At 45.0% G+C, this 17,555-nt stretch overlaps 1 protein-coding gene across 1 annotated transcript in view; it reads right to left on the bottom strand.

Annotated features, from left to right (window-relative positions):
- The window catches only part of LOC119449468 (hemicentin-2-like), a 549,353-nt gene extending 533,783 nt beyond the window's left edge, over window positions 1–15,570 (bottom strand). The window contains exon 1 of the mRNA XM_037712679.2: window positions 15,305–15,570. Within this exon, the coding sequence (XP_037568607.2) occupies window positions 15,305–15,392 (88 nt within the window). The 5' untranslated portion in view covers window positions 15,393–15,570. The remainder of the gene's footprint in view (window positions 1–15,304) is intronic.
- Window positions 15,571–17,555: the final 1,985 nt, after the last annotated feature.

The raw sequence follows: 17,555 nt of genomic DNA, 5'->3' as shown, positions 1-17,555 counted from the left end.
TCATTACAAAGGCGGCCAGCCAATGGTAAATCGAACTTACGAAAGAGAAGCTTTGTGAATCTAGCCCCTGTTGTTTTCAAAATCCATCCTTGATTTTTCTATGCTTTAGGCTTAACAAGAGCGGCTGTATGCTAGCTGTACACGGCCTTCTATCTTATTTATTTGGCAACCCATGAGACAAGCCACGACCCATATATCTTACAAGGAATTGATTGCGAATGTTTGTACGAATGATTGTAATACAGATGGCGCCACAACCCAAATCACCATAATTCGCGGGAAAGCAATGTGCCATCGAGCTCGTTACTGTGCTCATAATACGGATGCCGCATTAAATTAGAATGACACTTTGTGTACATTTGGCTTAGTTCTACTTTGTGAACTGTTCCGTCTATAGGTAGTGTCGCAGCTGTGAGCGTTTGCGTTCCACTTGGTCTCCTTATTCTAAAACAATAGTTTGTACAATGCTCTGAAGCATACGTAAAAGAGCGTTAGCGTTCCGTCTCGCGCTAACACTAACGCAGTCAATTTACGCGGTACTTAAATTATCTATTAACGTCAACGCCTTATCACGCGAGTGGGCGCGCCTGCATATCTCGCTCCGTGCTTACACTTACGCTTAATCGAGCGATAGCTGCGCCATCACGCATTATGCGCCGCTATGCGATTCATGGTATGACGTTATTTTTCTGATGGTATGCGCTATCAGAATTTATCTACAGATACCACGGCACTCATGCCACCCTACATGTCAAGGGGTACCTGTTTTGACATGCCCGGCACCATCTACAACGTTGCTGTTTGCCCGGATCGAGAGCCTAAACAACGCCCACTTTTCGCATTTTTCTTTCTTCGTGCTGTATTTTTATTTGGCGAGTGTTTTTGCGGCGTCCTTTTCAGCAGCAAAGGCCAGTCGCGCGTGGCCCTCCACCGAAGAGAGACGGGCGCGTGACAGCCGACAAAACCAACGCCTCTGTGCCCCCGCCCCCATCTGCTGCGCATCTTTATTTTTATTTTGTCGTCCTTGCAACGCTCGAAACGACACCCAGAAGCGAGTGCACCTCGTCATCCTTGAAAGAACGACGTTTAGTCGTTGGCTCTGAGCGAGTAGCAAGACAGTTTACGGACACGCTGCAGCAGCAACAAAGCGAAACCTGAACTGAAGTTCTGAAAAACGAGCGCTAAAATGCGCGCCCCCGGAGAAACGAAAGCGATTCTAGAGTTGCCGACGCCGCGACTACACTTGCTCACGCCGAATCGATCGGCCTTCATGCGGGGGTCCTTTCTGTGCATATGGCGGCTTCGTGTTCCCAATAGAGCAATTGAGAGGCGAAATAACGTGTGTATGCGTAGCCAGAACGGTAAGAAAAAGAAAACACGACGGAAATACGGCCAGTTGTAGGCGCCATGACTGCACCGAGATGGGCTCGAACATAACGCAGAATGCAAGCGTCGACAGTTGCCGCGGCGACAAAATGGTATAAAAAAAACTTACCTAAACTTACGTTTGCGATGTGCTACGACATATATTAGGCGACGCTGGCATAAAGGCCCCAAACGAAAAATCAGCAGACTCGTTCAAAATACGCCCTGCTTATATAACTGGGTGGCCGCTCTTCCGCTGGCAAAAAAAGACTGGAAGCTCGAGACGCTCGGAAACCCTTGAAAACATTCTTCGCTGAGAAGCAAATAGGAAAATGCGTAACTGGAACCTGCCAGCTGAGCCTTGGGACTTTCAAACGGAACGTTCCGCAAGAGACAAAAAACGACAAGAGCAGGGCATCTTGCCAAACAAAACAAACAAGTACAACAGAGGAAAAGCAGCGTCGAACAGTCGCGAAGCACCCTCAGCTTGCTATACGCCTTCTATAATTTTATCCGGGCTCCCGCTGCTCAAGCGAGCTTGGAAGAAAGTGGGCGGAACCCACACGAAAGCTGGCTTTGAAGCTACTGGGCAGGAGGACTATTGACAGGAGCGCCGAAGTAAACACCAGAATAGAAAATAAAATAACAAGAACGGCCGAAGGATGAGGAAGCGCGATTGTGCGCAGGGAATCTAGCCAGTCGGTGGGTGCCGATAAATCGAACGCAATACGCACAGTTGCCCAACTTCCAGCGGACTATAGGCCTTCGGCATGAGCACGTAGACCTCCGACTTTCGAGTGCCAACAAACCGCCAGGGCAGGAAAGGGTCCTTGTCTTCAAAGGGCCCAGTATCTGATTTCTCTCGTCCACGCCGACGAAGAAAGAGCTGGCATTAAACATGGATGGACTGAAGCAGGGCTCAAGGAACGCTCGCGGACACACTCGACTTTCAGGCACACCGTTCCGAATGTCCGCTTCCCTGGCGACACGCTGCCAGCGTCGACGGCAAATCCTCGAAGACTCGGCAAACAGTACGCGGACGTACAGACCTTAGCATCGATCTCGTATACTATACGGTCGGTTAGTATTTGGTATGCGTGCGCTAACTGACTGGGCCCAGCAGATCGTTCGCCAAGAGCACAAGCGGCTGCGTATATTCACTGTGAGATGGAAAAGGCTGCAGAACACGAGGGCAGTTGCACGGCCGCAAGCTATTATCGTAAGCATTGTCAAACATAATATTATGTAAGATGCATGAGACGAGAATATCGTGGGCATGACTTTATCTCATGCTGAAGAACTTAGAGCAAATAGGGGAAGCATAACTCATGTAAAGCACTGGGCACCGACAGTGGTCAGGCGTTCTCGATCAAAATTCAGCGTGCTTTGTTGGTGCCTATTAAAAAAAAAATCCCGTATTGGTTATTTATTTATGGATAAATTGTAATGAAGAAGAAGAACAGGGAGCAAGCAGTAGTGGGGCGCTCTCATAGATGTAGGGCGTGAGCGCAGTTCTCGAGCTGTTGACGCCGAAACCGTTGCTCTCTTGCGGCTGTGCTGGTTTTTCGCCTGCCGCTTGCCGTCAGTGAATCCCCTTATCAATATGTATATATTTTTTTCAACTATATTGTTCAAATAAACGTATACCCTTTGTTTTTTATATGGCTGTTTAATTACTGCGACAGTAGTTGAAAGCTCGAAACTGGGTTTGCTTTGTCCGTGTCTTAGTAGAAATCTATAAACCTCGTTATTTTTTGTTATTTTTTAACGAGCTACGGATAAAATTATGTTTCGCCAAATAAGTTCGACGTGTTTCCTTTTTCGGCCTTAAATAAAAGCGTAAACTCCTGTGAGAAGAGCTAGCACAGTTCAAAAGCTAGATGATTGTAAAGAACCATTTCTTGCCTATAAAGGCACCATTTTATTCTTCCACAAAGCACACTTTTCTTCTTTCTTTTAGATCTTTTTGAGCTCATAGCTTCAGTGTTTGGCATCCCCGGATGTGCCTGGCTCATAAGTCACTCTTTTTATTTTCACCTTTTCTGCTGAAGGTGCACCATTGTAGAAAAGCTTACTCGTGAGCTGCTTCAGGTTGGCTGTCGTTCAATGAAGCGTGGAGAAAGGAGAAATAAAGGAAGCAAGAATTAGCACCGATGCGTTTAATTAAGCCTGGCTCGCAGACCGCCCTCCAGTGCCGGCGGGAAACTCAACCCCGCGTCGTTGACTCGCGCGAGAGCAGAGAAGCGTACCAGAGATGGGCTCGATGCCTGGCTAACAGCAGCCATCCACGGATAGAGGTTTTCTCTTAGGGTTTTGCAGCAGGGCTTCAGCGGCTCCCTAAGTATATGACTAGTGGACGCGCTTGTTAGGGCCCGATATAGCCGTTAATCCGGCGGAGTCGCCCACTTTAGGGCATTCATGCGCGGCGGACTTGAGAAGTGGCCACCAGGGCGAAAATCGGTAATTTCGCCAATGCTCTGACATCTCTCCTTATTCTAAAAACTGAACGGGCTGAATTCGCTCATTTTCGAGAGATATCGTGCGCGGCGCTTCAGGCATCAGGCGGATGATCCGGTGAGCAGGGAACGTGGCATTGCGGAGCTTGGGCGCGGTGAAAACACTTTTACTAAAGGGCGGTATAAAATTGCGGTCACTTAAGTGGGGGCACGCGGGTCGCGGCTGAGCCATTTATACCGAACAGCCGCGACACACTTTGCCATTTATGTCACGGCAACCGCTCGGTCCTGGAAAGGACGGCGGGGCACGAAGTGCTAGGCCTTGGCGACGCTGTCGTTGCTAAAGAGGCGCTATGAGGACATTACGTATTTAGAAAACTCGGTGAGGAGGAAACAAAATCTTGAGACTCAATGCTGGGAATCCGCTAAGTGTTAACCGCTACAACGAGGCCACTTGCAAATTCAGGGGCATTATAAAGTGTGCTCAGAAAACAGAAATAAATAAATGAATAAATCCTTCACGTTATCCATCTGGTGCTGTAAATGGTGCAGTGAATGCAAGATAAAATACTTTCAGAGAGCTCTCGCCATCGCACTTGAGTTACTCATTCGCCTCGTAAATCAGTAATACGACCTCGCATTGACCTCAGTCATTCCCGCCGGGTGCAAGCATAAGCGATGGTGTTTGAGGCAAGTGCAGCTATCATAAGATATGTAGCTTAGACCACGGCCGGCCGGTGGTCCGGGCCGGGATCGGGTTTTTGGACGCGGGCCCGGGCCGGGCTCGGGCTTTCTGGTGGTGTGCATGTAACGTGCAGCGAGTTATTCTCGGGCGTCTCAACTCTGAAAAACATTATTTTTCGGTCTCGGGCCGGGTTCGGGCCGGGTTCGGGCCGGTTTTGAGTCGGGCTCGGGCCTAAGGTGGCGGGCCGGGCGGGTAACGTAGATTATTTCCGGGCCCGGGCCGGGCCCGGGTCTCGCCATAAAATTTTTGATCGAGCTTGGGCGGGCAGCCCAAAGTAAAAACGGGCCCGGGCCGGGCCCGGGCTGAAAAAAATCGGCCCGTGCAGTGCTCTAATGTAGCCGCTCATTTTTCAAAGACGAGAACCTAACATATATTTGTATTGTTTTGAGAAACTGAATGTGTTCAAGTATGTAAGAATATTTATCGAGAATGACTCGTGAGATAAAATTTTTCCGAAGCTCAGGTAGAACGTGGAAAATATACTGCAGCAGTGAACAACTGGTGCTGCACCCTTGAATAGTCCTGGTAACCTGGTACCCTTCCTGATGGGCAGTGAAATAAAACAAGTTTCTATAGTCACCCGCGTACTGAGATTACTGCGGCTGTTGAAGTGCCGAGAATGTCAGAATTAATCTGAAGTTTTCCTCTGTGGTGTGTCTTAGAACCCAGATACAGCTCTTGGAAATTAATATCAGTCAGTCAGGCGTGGTGGGTCGCACAGGGCTATAATGAATACGGCGGCATAAATTTGTACACATGATGTAGGCGAGATTAATAGGAGTGTCAAGCCTGATCATAAGCGTATTAATTATTTTTTAATGTTCACGTAAATAGAAAGAAATTTTACTGGGACAGAATGCTTTTGCATGACGTTGAAATACGTAGTTCCTTCACTTCACACCCTCCCGATTTCACGAAAGAAATTTGCATCAGCCATGATGGGAGACATTATTCTGGCAATAATCAGCCCATTAGTGCAGTACAGTGATGCTGACATAGAAGATTATATATATATTATATATATATCATCTGCCTATATTTAAGTCCACTGCAGGACGAAGGCCTCTCCCTGTGATCTCCAATTACCCCTGTCTTGCGCTAGCTGTCTCCAGCTTGCGCCTGCAGATTTCATCACTTCATCACCCCACGCAGTTTTCTGCTGTTCTTGACTGCGCTTCCTTTCTCTTGGTATCCATTCTGTAACTCTAATGGTCCACCGGTCATCCATCCTACGCATTGCATGGCCTGCCCACCTCCATTTTTTTCCGTTTAATGTCAACTAGAATATCGGTTATCCCCGTTTGTTCTCTGATCTACGCCACTCTCTTCCTGTCTCTTAACGTTAGGCCTAACATTTTTCGTTCCATCGCTTTTTGTGCGGTCCTTAACTTGTTCCCGAGCTTCTTTTTTAACCTCCAAGTGTCTGCCCCATATGTTAGTACCGGTAGAATGCAATGATTTTACACTTTTCTTTTCAAAGACAGTGGTAAGCTCCCAATCAGGATTTGGCAATGCCTTCCGTATGCACTCCAACCCAATTTTATTCTTCTGTAAATTTCTTTCTCATGATCAGGGTCCCCTGTGAATATTTGACCTAGATAAACGTACTCCTTTACAGACTCTAGAGGCTGACGAGCGATTCTGAATTCTCGTTCTCTTTCCAGGCTATTTAACATTATCTTTGTCTTCTGCATGTTACTCTTCAACCCCACTCTTACACTTTCTCGGTTAAGGTCCTCAATTATTAGCTGTAATTCGTCCCCATTGTTGCTGAATATGACAATGTCCTCTGCAAAGCGAAGGTTGTTGAGATATTCACCGTTGATCCTCACTCCTAAGCCTTCCCAGTCTAAGAGCTTGAATACCTCTTCTAAGCATGCAGTGAATAGCATTGGAGAGATTGTGTCTCCTTGCCTGACCTCTTTCTTAATAGCTATCGTTCTACTTTTCTTGTGGAGAACCAAGGTTGCTGTACAATCCTTGTCGATATTTGCCAAGATATTCATATATGCCTCCTGTACTCCTCGGTTTCGCAGTGCCTCTATGACTGCTAGTATATCTACTGAATCAAATGCTTTTTCACAATCTATGAAAGCCATATAGAGAGGTTGATTGTACTCTGCAGATTTCTCCATTACCTGATTGATGACATGCATGGATATGACCCATCGTAGACTCTCCCTTCCAGAAGCCAGCCTGTTCTCTTGGTTGCTGAAGTCAAGTGTTACCCTGATTCTATTCAAAATTATCTCGGTGAATATTTTATACAATACTGAAAGCAAGCTAATAGGTCTATAATTCTTCAGTTCTTTAACATCTCCCTTCTTATGAATGAGTATAATGTTGGCGTTCCTACAACTTTCTGGTACACTTGAAGTCGTGAGGCATTACATATAAAGGGCCGCAAGCTTTTCAAGCATGATATATCCTCCATTTTTGATTGAATCGACTGTTATTGCATCTACTCCGGCAGCTTTTCCCCTGGTCATGTCTTTCAAGGCCCTTCTAACTCATCGCTACTTATAGAAGGAGCCTCTGTATCCTGTTCATCACTACTTCGAATGAAAGTAGCTTGGCTGCTCTGGGCACTGTACAGATCAGTATAGAATTCTTCCGCTGCTTTTACTATGTCATCGAAATTGCTGATGATATTACCCTGCTTATCTTTCAGTGCATACATTTTGCCTTGTCTTATGCCTAGTTTTCTTCTCACTGATTTCATGCTGCGTCCATATTTTACTGCTTCCGCAATCTTTTCCACGTAGTAATTTCGATATCCCTTACTTTCTTCTTGTTGATCAGTTTCGATAGTTCAGCGAATTCTATCTGATCTCTCGAGTTTGACACTTTCATGTTTTGCCGTTTCTTTATTAGGCCCTTTGTTACTTGGGAGAGCTTACCTACTGGTTGCCTTGGTGCCTGACCTCCCACTTCAATTGCTGCTTCTGAGATCAGCCTAGTTACGGTTTCATTCATTACCTCTATATTGTCTTCATCTTCCTGTTCTAAAGCTGCATATTTGTTTGCGAGCACCAGCCTGAATTGGTCTGCTTTTACCCTTACTGCGTCTAGGTTGGCCTGTTTCTTCTTGACTAATTTTATTCTTTCTCTCTTCAAATTGAGAGAAATCTTAGACCTCACTAACCTATTGATATGGTCACTGCACTTTATCCTACCTAATACTTCTGCATAACACGGTCAAAATTTCTGCGTGCGACTCACGCATTAAAGAAACAAAAACAAAAAACTTGCGCAAATTACGCGTTCAAAACTACAAGAAGATTCGAGCTTATTTATAAGTACTTCCACGCACTAAATGAAACTCAAATTCTGCCGTCTTCTACATACACGTGCGAGACATGCACAGCCTTAGACATACCCTTACATAATACGCCGAAGAGAAAAGAAATCTGTAAAGTATACCATTACTAAAAGTGATCCGCGCAGCCCGTTTCTAAGGCGCGGTACTCTCTACGTGCGTGCAAAAACAACCATCCGGCGATTTCTAAAATCAGCTGAAGTAGTCTGCAGAATAACCAGTATCTAACCTGATACAGCGTTATTTTCAGAACTCGCGAAATCCGAAAAGAAAGTCTTAGTTTAACGGAAGCTCACACGAACTATCTACATATCTCTGCGAAAAAAATCACTGACGCTATCCTTTCTCGAGCGTTCAGCTGTCGCGTTTTCCTGAAAGCAAACATCAAATTAACTCGAAAATTTATCTGCTTCTACCACGATTAGAAGAGACCAACACTGCCATCTGCCTAACAGAACGTTCCTAACACTCAAAGTTGTTCCAAAGTGTCCGCAGAGAAATGAATAATAATGAATGCAACTTACCAAACGTGCCTCGAAAGAAAAGCACTACTGTCAAACAAAACACGACTTGTCCCGAACTCGCGCAGAAGCGTCGCTCATCAACTGGCGCAACTTGCGCTTGACCTTCCAAACTATATGCCGGTGATCATCACAGAAGCAACAGCGGCTGCCTGCCACACGGCTCCCGTTAATCGGCATGTCGCTGTCTCGAAACTATGCCGTACCGTGAGACCACGACGTTTTTGGCGCCAGTTAACGGGCGTGTCGCTATCTCGAAACTATATGCCGCACCGTGAGACAACGACGTTCTTGGCGCCCGTTAATCGGCGTGTCGATGACTCGAAACTATGCCGCTCCGTGGCGCTGCCCCCCACATTCAGAATATTATAACATAACATTCACTTGCACGAGTGGCATTTCGGGGAAAAATGTTTTTCGAACAGAACACTACACGTCTATGCACACAACACAAAAATCCTCCAACTGCAGAATGACCTTAAATAATGTATAATTGAAATGTCATATGTTCGTACTCTACATCCGTTACTAACGCACGTAACAGTGCCACTGAGAGCCTCGTTGACTTCACGGATGTATTATCAGACTCGCTCTCATTTTGCGGTCAAAACTTTTGCGTGCGACTCACGCTTTAAAGAAACAAAAACAAAAACAAAAAAAAAACTTGCGCAAATTACGCGTTCAAGACTACAAGAAGATTCGCGCTTATTTATAAGTACTTCCACGTACTAAATGAAAAATGCTGCCGTCTTCTAGATACGCGTGCGAGACACGCACAGCCTTAGACATTCCTTTACATAATATATATATATATATATATATATATATATATATATATATATATGAGCGCGTGTGTGCGTGTGTATGTGCGTGTGTGTGTGCGTGCGTGCGTGTGTGTGTGTGTGTGTGTGTGTGTGTGTGTGTGTGTGTGTGTACGTGCGTGTACGTGCGTGTACGTGTGTGTACGTGTGTGTACGTGTGTGTACGTGTGTGTACGTGTGTGTACGTGTGTGCCTGTCCCGTCGGATCGCAGTGCGCATAAGGAGGGCTTCTCCTCTTATTTACCGGTGTATCTCTGGCGAGCGCTTTCCTCCGTGCCAAATCACGGTCGGAGCTGTTGGTCGGCCGCACTTTGCCGGGTCAAGGATGCGGTTCCAATCTCAGACGAGCGGCGCTTAACAAGCGATGCTGGTGCCGCAGCGGGCTCGTCGTGGGCGCCTCCGCCACCAAATATGCGCCTCGCACGCACACCGAGGGGGAGGAGGGGGGGGGTTGCACTGAGCGCGAACTGCGGGAAGGGAGACCCGCGCGGCGCAGCCACAGGCGCTCAAAATCGGTCGGCCGCGCGGTGAATAATGAAGCCGGGCGGCCGGGTGCAACTCGCGCGAGCCGCCGGGGCGGAGGCCCACTCGGCCGGTTGCCGAAGCCGCCCATCGGACGCGTGCTCGCTGGCCCGCCCAGAGCGCCGGAATTCTCACCTAATTACCCGGCAAACGACCGACTCTGGGAGCGGCCGCCTTGCAAGGGCCGCCGCACGCCATGGTCCGTCCGTGGGCCGAAGATGGGCTGTCCCACCCCGGCCTTCTTCCTAGCCGATACGAATTTCACTGGTCAATTCCTCGCAGGGCACCCATCTGGTCTCGCCTTCCTGGCGACCCTATATAACACGATGGGTAGGCCGCTGATTGCAGGCGCCGAGATGTGCGGTCGCGAGCTGAATAACGGCCGCCGCGGGACGATAGCGCGCTTGCATCACACTTGGCGTTCGGGTGCTCCGTGGTCGCCGTGTGACAACCGGTCTCTCTCTCTCTCGGCCGCTAGCTGGAGATGAACGAAAAGGTTGCCACTAACCACCTCCCCAACTTAGGCTGTCTACACCATATAGCGGCTAGATCTGTGGCTAACTTCCTGATTTTCTTAATAATAATAATAATAATAATAATAATAATAATAATAATAATAATAATAATAATAATAATAATAATAATAATAATAATAATAATAATAATAATAATAATAAATCAGCCATTGCGACATGTGTTGCTTCAAGACAATGAAGTCAGACCTTTGACGCGTCATGTCGCGACGACTGATGATCTTCACCTTATTAACTTAACTGTTATAATAAGCTTTATTTACACGTTGCTTACGTAAGCTTGCAACGATGTGAGGCACGTAATTGTCGTAACACCTGCCTGCACTCTCGTCTAGGTAATGCGCTTGGGTTTAAGTCTGGTATTATTGCAGAGTCACTAAACGTGCAAAAAATAAACGATGGCTTGAAAGCTCTCTCGAGCACAAAACTAATGATGTGACTAAATATGGTCCTCGGATTATATATACTACGAGGGGTGCTGGCGAATCTGCACAGCAGAAAGAAAAAAAATTCAACAGGGCGTATCGACTGTCGCGAAAGAGAGAGAGAGAGAGATAGAGAAAATAAGACGTCACGAACACAGAGATAGAATTGTCACTATGGAAGTATTACGGCTCAGAGTCGGTCAAGCTTAGTGATATCTAATATAAAAATATTTAAGTAGGCTCCCCTGTATAATCAATTAAAAGTATTTCCATTGAACCCACGCGATTAATATTGATGTGTAGTTGGATTAGCTAACTCCTTCTTGTGAGATATAGTTTTGCAAGGCTACGTGCTTGGTATTATTGTATTAAAACACCCTGCTCCTGCTTTCTTACACTTACTTTAAGAGAAACCGCAAATGAAAATGACCAGAAAACGAACATGTAGGGCTTGAAATGCTTTTTTCAATGCTGATAAATTTTTAGTCGGCTAATATCGCTTGTGGGAGTATTGGTAATGAGATGGCTTGTTTGCCTGATAGTACCAAAGCTATGCGCATTTGTCTCTTCTTACCATCACAGACACAAAATACATCACTACAGCTCGGATGAAAAGTTCTTTCCACATGATATGCAGACTGGGTCTATAAAAAAAGGAAAAATATTGTGCTCGTATCTGAATCGTTTATTTTTCTTAATATCAGTGCATGGATCCGTAACTAGAATATGGCTAAGGATCCAGACGTTGTCGCGTATCAGTCTTGTAGATTATTCTAAATAAAGTTATTATTATTAAAAATGATTTGCGCGAGAAATACCGGAGGTAGATAACTAAAAGCGCATATGTGAAGTCAAAGAAGTTTTCCTCGTGGCATTCTTATTTCCTGTTTCACACAATACTGTGCTGCTTCATTCTCGAACGAAAGCTGCAATATAGAGCAGCTTTTCGGAAAACGTGTTATAAAACATACTGGATTGGGAATTGTAACGCAAAAAAAAAAAACGAACCTATGATCTGGTGCATTTCAAATGTTGACATATCAGATTATGTTACTTAAAAATCAAGTTTCTCTTGCACCCTGTACAAATTGCCTTAACTCTTCTATTTTTTTTTTCAGTCGACGACTATGCAAGGAAGCGACATCTGAGAAACAAAAGTCTCACGCTGTACTATCACTGTTAAGTTAATGTCTCATAGTGTACAAAAGACTTAACTGGTCAGCAGAGAACTTAGATAAGCCCGCAATTTTGGCAAAGCAGCAAACACACGCTTCTCTCTGCGAAGCGTCTGCGCATCTCCTTTGTCGGCGTGGTAAAGGAAAATCGAATGATTTGAGACGCCGATACAAAAAACAAAAAACGGTGTAGTTCTTTGCAGAGATATGAGGCTCTGTGGGGAAAGCGTTGAGAAAAACAAATGATGCGTAGCCAATAAGCTCAGCTTAGTGAAGTCTGAAAAGGCAGCCTAGACAATCGCTTGCCTTTGACCCAGCTATTTCAGTGTCAGAATTTATGCCCAAGCTAAATGGTCACTGCCCCTGGCGCTGCACTTGGCCACTTCACTGGTGGCCCAGATTAAAGACGCGCGCTCGAGGAATTCTACCCAAGGACGGGAACTGCTCGCGCGAATTCTTGAAGGCAACGAGACGGCTTTGACCTTTTATTATATCTCGCCATTGCTGCAAGAAAGCCATCTTCATTCCTCGCGAAGTTCTTTTCTCAGCAATTCACTGCAATCTGTCGTAATTGTTCACTTGTAATTAAACACGAGGGATCACTAGCCAGAACACGAGAGCTCAGCGTTTTTTTTTCTGTTCTTTTCTCATTTCACCCTCTTCGAAGGAGGCGAACAAATCACAAAGCATCCCATTAACGGCCATGTCCGGTCGTTGTCTCCTTTCGCCTTCGTGTTGCCCATTTTAGTTTCCCTTTTTTCCCTCTCTCTTTGTCTTTTTTTCTCTGGTAGCCCAACACATCTTGGCTGGACCGGCCCCAAATGATTCTCACTTGTCCTTCTGCCTAACGCTTTTATTTGCAGCCGGCGTTTCAGTAGAGATATCAGTTTTCATTCAACCCAAAAAAGAAAGTTTTAACGATTGTAAAATTAACATGCCACGGGAGATTTTCTTTTTTTTTTCCTTTTTTTTTTTGTCTGTGTAACCGGCAACCGGATGAAGAAAAATTGATCGCTAACAATATGGAGACTTCGAAGTTTGGTCGGCGCGATTATCAGCTCGATTCGGAATTTGAGCCTGCGCGCGACGCAGCTCTGCTTAATACGCGGATACGCGTGAAATATGTGATCGGCGTCGAGTGTAACACTGCTTATGCTTTGCAACTGACTGGGTCTGGGCAGCAAAGATGACGCCAGTTAATATCACTGTCTACACTGCGTTCTAGCTTTTTTCTTTCTTTCTTTCTTTTTTTTAAAAAAAGAAGGACCATGAAGTGAACAGGCTTTTTTTTTCTTGTTTTGAAGCTATTGCTCAGGCTAGTTTTGCACAATGTACTAACACGAGATTTGATTTGCAAGAGCATATTTTCTATCTGTCAAAGGTGCTCTGGAACCAGCTTGCCGTGATAGGGCGATATTCGTGTACCTTTGGTATATTTACTGATTTTCGACGATTCTGTTGACATTGTACTCATAAATCATATTTCGAAATTAATTTCTGCTTTGGCTTTCGTGTATTTGTTGTCAGTAGTATATATATATATATATATATATATATATATATATATACATATATATATATATATATACCAAAAATGTCGCTTCGATACAAGCAGATGGCTGTTATGAGTCAAGGAAACTCCGCCATTCTATGATTTACATTTCCGATGACGCGATCCCAAACCGTACCGCTCCATCCTAATTAAATTACCGCTTTTGCTGCGCATGAGAGCCGATCTTCAACGCCTCTGCGTAATAACAGTGCCTTCGCCAAAATACCTGGGGGAGGGCCTCTGGTTTTTAAAGGCGAGGCAAAAAATTAGCAGCTAATTTCATGCTTTACAGTTGTTTACATTTACAGGCGTTGTTTCAAACGCTGACATACACACAAAAAAGACGATTGCCTTCATGTTTGAGGTACCCAATGCAGTGCGCTTCAAGCCAGGGCAATACATTACGCAAGTTAGTTTTCAGCGGACAAATTATTCAAACTGAACATAGATTGATCCACGATGTTTCACTTGAATTGCTTGTTATAAGCAGTTTTGTACCGTTCCTGTTCACCACTGGAAACGACCACATTCTGCGTGTTTATGATGCTCCCACAAGTAGATCTGAGTAAGAGCCAAATGAAATAGATAAAGTCGGCGGAAATTTCTCGCAGTTTCGTAAGCCAAGAAGTAAGAGCTGCTGATTCGCGTTATTCAGCCTCAACAATGAAATCAAACGTTGCAGGATGATTATTTCGGTAAATATGAAATTACTCGTAGTGTGCCATAACTGAAGTCGTGTTTCATTAAGGGGTAGCATTTTTTTTTGTTAGAATTGCGCCAAATTTTAATGAACTTGTACTAAAACTGAAACTGAAGGTCGAAACGTAGTCACGCAGCGCTTTATCGCGCCCGTTTTAATACACAGAGTACATTCGGTAAAATCAAAGCAGCACACTGCGCACAGCATTGTGTCACTGTTAAGATAGTTCCCTGAACATCTCAAGATATACAGATCTGAAATGGCATACGCATGAGTAAGCAAGAAAGTAATTTGCCCCATTCTGCTGCTATTTAGATTCGAAGTGGCCGTTATGGAAAACAAAAGGTGATGATGGAAACCTTTTGGATAAAGTAGGTCAGTAGAAATAATTAAATAAAAAAAGAACGCGCCATATAATTCGCTGAAGTGCGCAATGTTGCCCCACACATCGCAAAGTTTATATACAAGTAGGATATGAGCTACATCTGATGCTAGGCAGTTGTTTCGTTGGTGCAGCTCGATTGCAGCGGTAGCAGGTTAAACATATTTCCAGAGTACTCACCAAAACAAGTTTCATTCGTAAATGCTATCAGCCTAACATTAACGTATTGTCGATAACTGCTTCGAGTTTTGTGTCCTCATCTGCTAATAAAAAAGTAGTTTGTTGGGCCAAGTGAGAGTGATATACAACGGGCGAGCTACGAGGTACGATACTTTAAAAGTTACTTGGCTAAAGCTTTCGATATTGATGAAAGTTTGCAGTGAAGTTACCTCAAAGAAAAGTTACATGATTTGAATCGAAAGCCTTATTTATATTTGGTGGGTTTTTTCTAAGAGGTTATTAGAAGAAGAATAGAAGAAAATAAGCGCAAGAAGATATTATGAAATGAGAGCAGCGAAATTATTTTTGTGGAAAAGCACAAGAAACGAAAAACCTTAAACGTTATTGCAAGGCTTTTATATAAAATTAAGATGTATGATAGTACTGCAAAAAAAAAGTAGAGCTGTACAGCAAAACTTTCGGGGGGCCTATTTACGGCTGGATGCCGTGGACGTGACCTGCGGCCACCGGCACTGCAAGGAATGATGCAGCTAGAGTGGTTCGCAAGTCTCGTCCACTGCTTTTGACAGCGACGTGAGGACGAAAACAGTAGTCACGCCGACACGCACCTTGGTCCTTGTAGCGCACCGGGGTGCCGTGACAAGTGACGAGCAGCGTCCAGACGAGGAGCGCGGAGAGCGTCCGTGAAGGGTGCATGAGCACCGACGGGCTTCGTCGTCGTCTAGCGGACGAGAGGAAGCAACTGTCCAAGTGCGGCCGAAGCGCAAGCGGCGCGCTGTACAAGTGAGCGCCGAGAGCGCCAATCGGCTGAGCCGACTTGCTCAGAGCTGAGCGGCGTAATCCCAAGAACGCGCGGTCTGCGGCGGGCGCCGGAGCAGCGGGCCAAAGCGCATGTCGAGCGTTCGCTGCCGTCGCTGGGACTGGCGGTCTGCGGGACAGGTCGGGCAACCAACAGCAGACGCCGTGCGGCGCGCAGTGGGCGCCGCGGCGCGGATGGGGCTCGAACCAGGGCCCCGAACCGGGGCGGCTGCTCCCGCCCTTCGTGCTCAAGAAAGTGCAGGCAAGAAGGGGAGAGGGGGGCGGAAGCTGTGCGCGTACAGAGGGCGAAGAGCAACATTTATTCAATAAATGCTATTCACGCTGAGTCTGCATGTCGCAGGAATACGTGGTGCCGAGTGAGGAAGAGCCCCTGACGAGAAGGGAACCTCCATGCGGCCTTGTAGCAATAGCAACAACTACAAGAAAAAGCTAAAGCTAATTGGTTTTCTTCCCGGCAAACTCTCTTTCTTGCGAGCGCGCGGCTGGGCTCTCTCCCGCCCACATGATGCAGCGTGAAGTCATCGCGGCAAAAGGAGCGAAGGGCAAAAAGCGGTGCACCTTATCTTCGCCACGGCGTTTCGTTTGTGTGCCGAGATATCCTATCACAGTTAAAACTGCGTTCTTTGCGTACTTAATGTGAGCAACAGCTGGTTCTAATGCAAAATACCGCTACGTTTCTTTTGTTTTCTTTATTTTTCGGCTGTGGTTTTAGAGGTATGAGCACGTCAAAAAAAAAAAAATGCGATCACGAGTGTTTTAAACTATTCATATTGCATGTTCAGGTTTCGACGATAAAAGAAAAAGAGCGCGGGAGTCAATTTTTTAAAGCACATTCTGCGTGATTGGCTTGTCCAGTGCCGTCGTTCAGCACTAAAGAGATGAAAGTGCCGAACTTAGCTCTTCCGATAGTTCGCATAAGTGAAATGTCAGTATATTATAATTGCAATAAATGCACGTCTTAAATATTTAGTATAATAACGCACTGAATGAAAGTTACTTCTACTTGAAGTACAGTTGAACTGCTAAATGAGAATATGGATAAAAAGGGGAGCGTATATGTTTAATGTAGTCTGCGCTGACTTCTTGTATCTCATGATAGCGCTCTCCGTATTCCGACCGTGTTTAGTATCTCTATTTTTTCTATCGTTATCACTAGGCGTAATGTGTTTGCTCAATTATGTGATACTCTGTGCTGAATTTTCCTTACATTGCTGTTAGAGACTTTATTTGCTACTTGCGCAGAATTTCTGAAGATATGAGGAGTTTTACAAAGAATAACTTGTTTTTGACCGGCATTTACCCTTTTTCAATTAAGGAAAAGTTCACATTAGATTGCCGTTCGTTGCATGCAACTTGAAACAAGCTGCTCTGTGATATAAACTATCGGAAGGACGAAGCCGGAAAAGAAGCGTAAGAGATTTTAAACGACTCTGTGCACCGCTGTACTAGCTGTTTACAACTATAGTAAACCGCAGGAGCGTTCCAGTTATGGAACACGCTTCCTGATTTTATCGTCGCAAGAACAAATCGAGATGAACTACGCCATCTCATAAGCTCGTATTTCACTGCTAGCGACGTCAAATGGCATGATGTTTTTCTTTTTTTTTCCCACTTTATGCGTTTAGTACGCTGTTTTGTTGTGCCTCTGCGTTCATGCTCTTGCTTTCTTTTCTTGGATTTATTATTCTTGTTTGACTGACGTTAAAGTGACTGCATTTGTTCATCGTTGTTTTGTTTGCTTTATGGACTGTATCTTTTTGGCTTTTTTGTGAAATACGACTACTAGCCTTTATTAATTTTTTGGAATGCTCTAATGTTTGTGTAAAATGTTGTGTGCATATTATTATAGCGTATAATATTTTATGTGTGTATTAAATCTTGATCTGCCCACATTTATTGTTTACCGTGATGCCCCACTTATTCGATGCCTGCAAGGAAATTCGAAAGAAATAATAAAGACTCTGTCCTTTTTCTACTCTCATCTATCAAGATGCAGACATTTAGTGGCACACGATTTCTGACCATTTACAGAATCGACGG

Source organism: Dermacentor silvarum, chromosome 1, assembly GCF_013339745.2.
Source record: "Dermacentor silvarum isolate Dsil-2018 chromosome 1, BIME_Dsil_1.4, whole genome shotgun sequence".
In the NCBI taxonomy this organism is placed as follows: Eukaryota; Metazoa; Arthropoda; class Arachnida; order Ixodida; family Ixodidae; genus Dermacentor; species Dermacentor silvarum.
The sequence above is the reverse complement of the archived record's forward strand: the minus strand, read 5'-3'. Positions and strand labels throughout refer to the sequence as shown.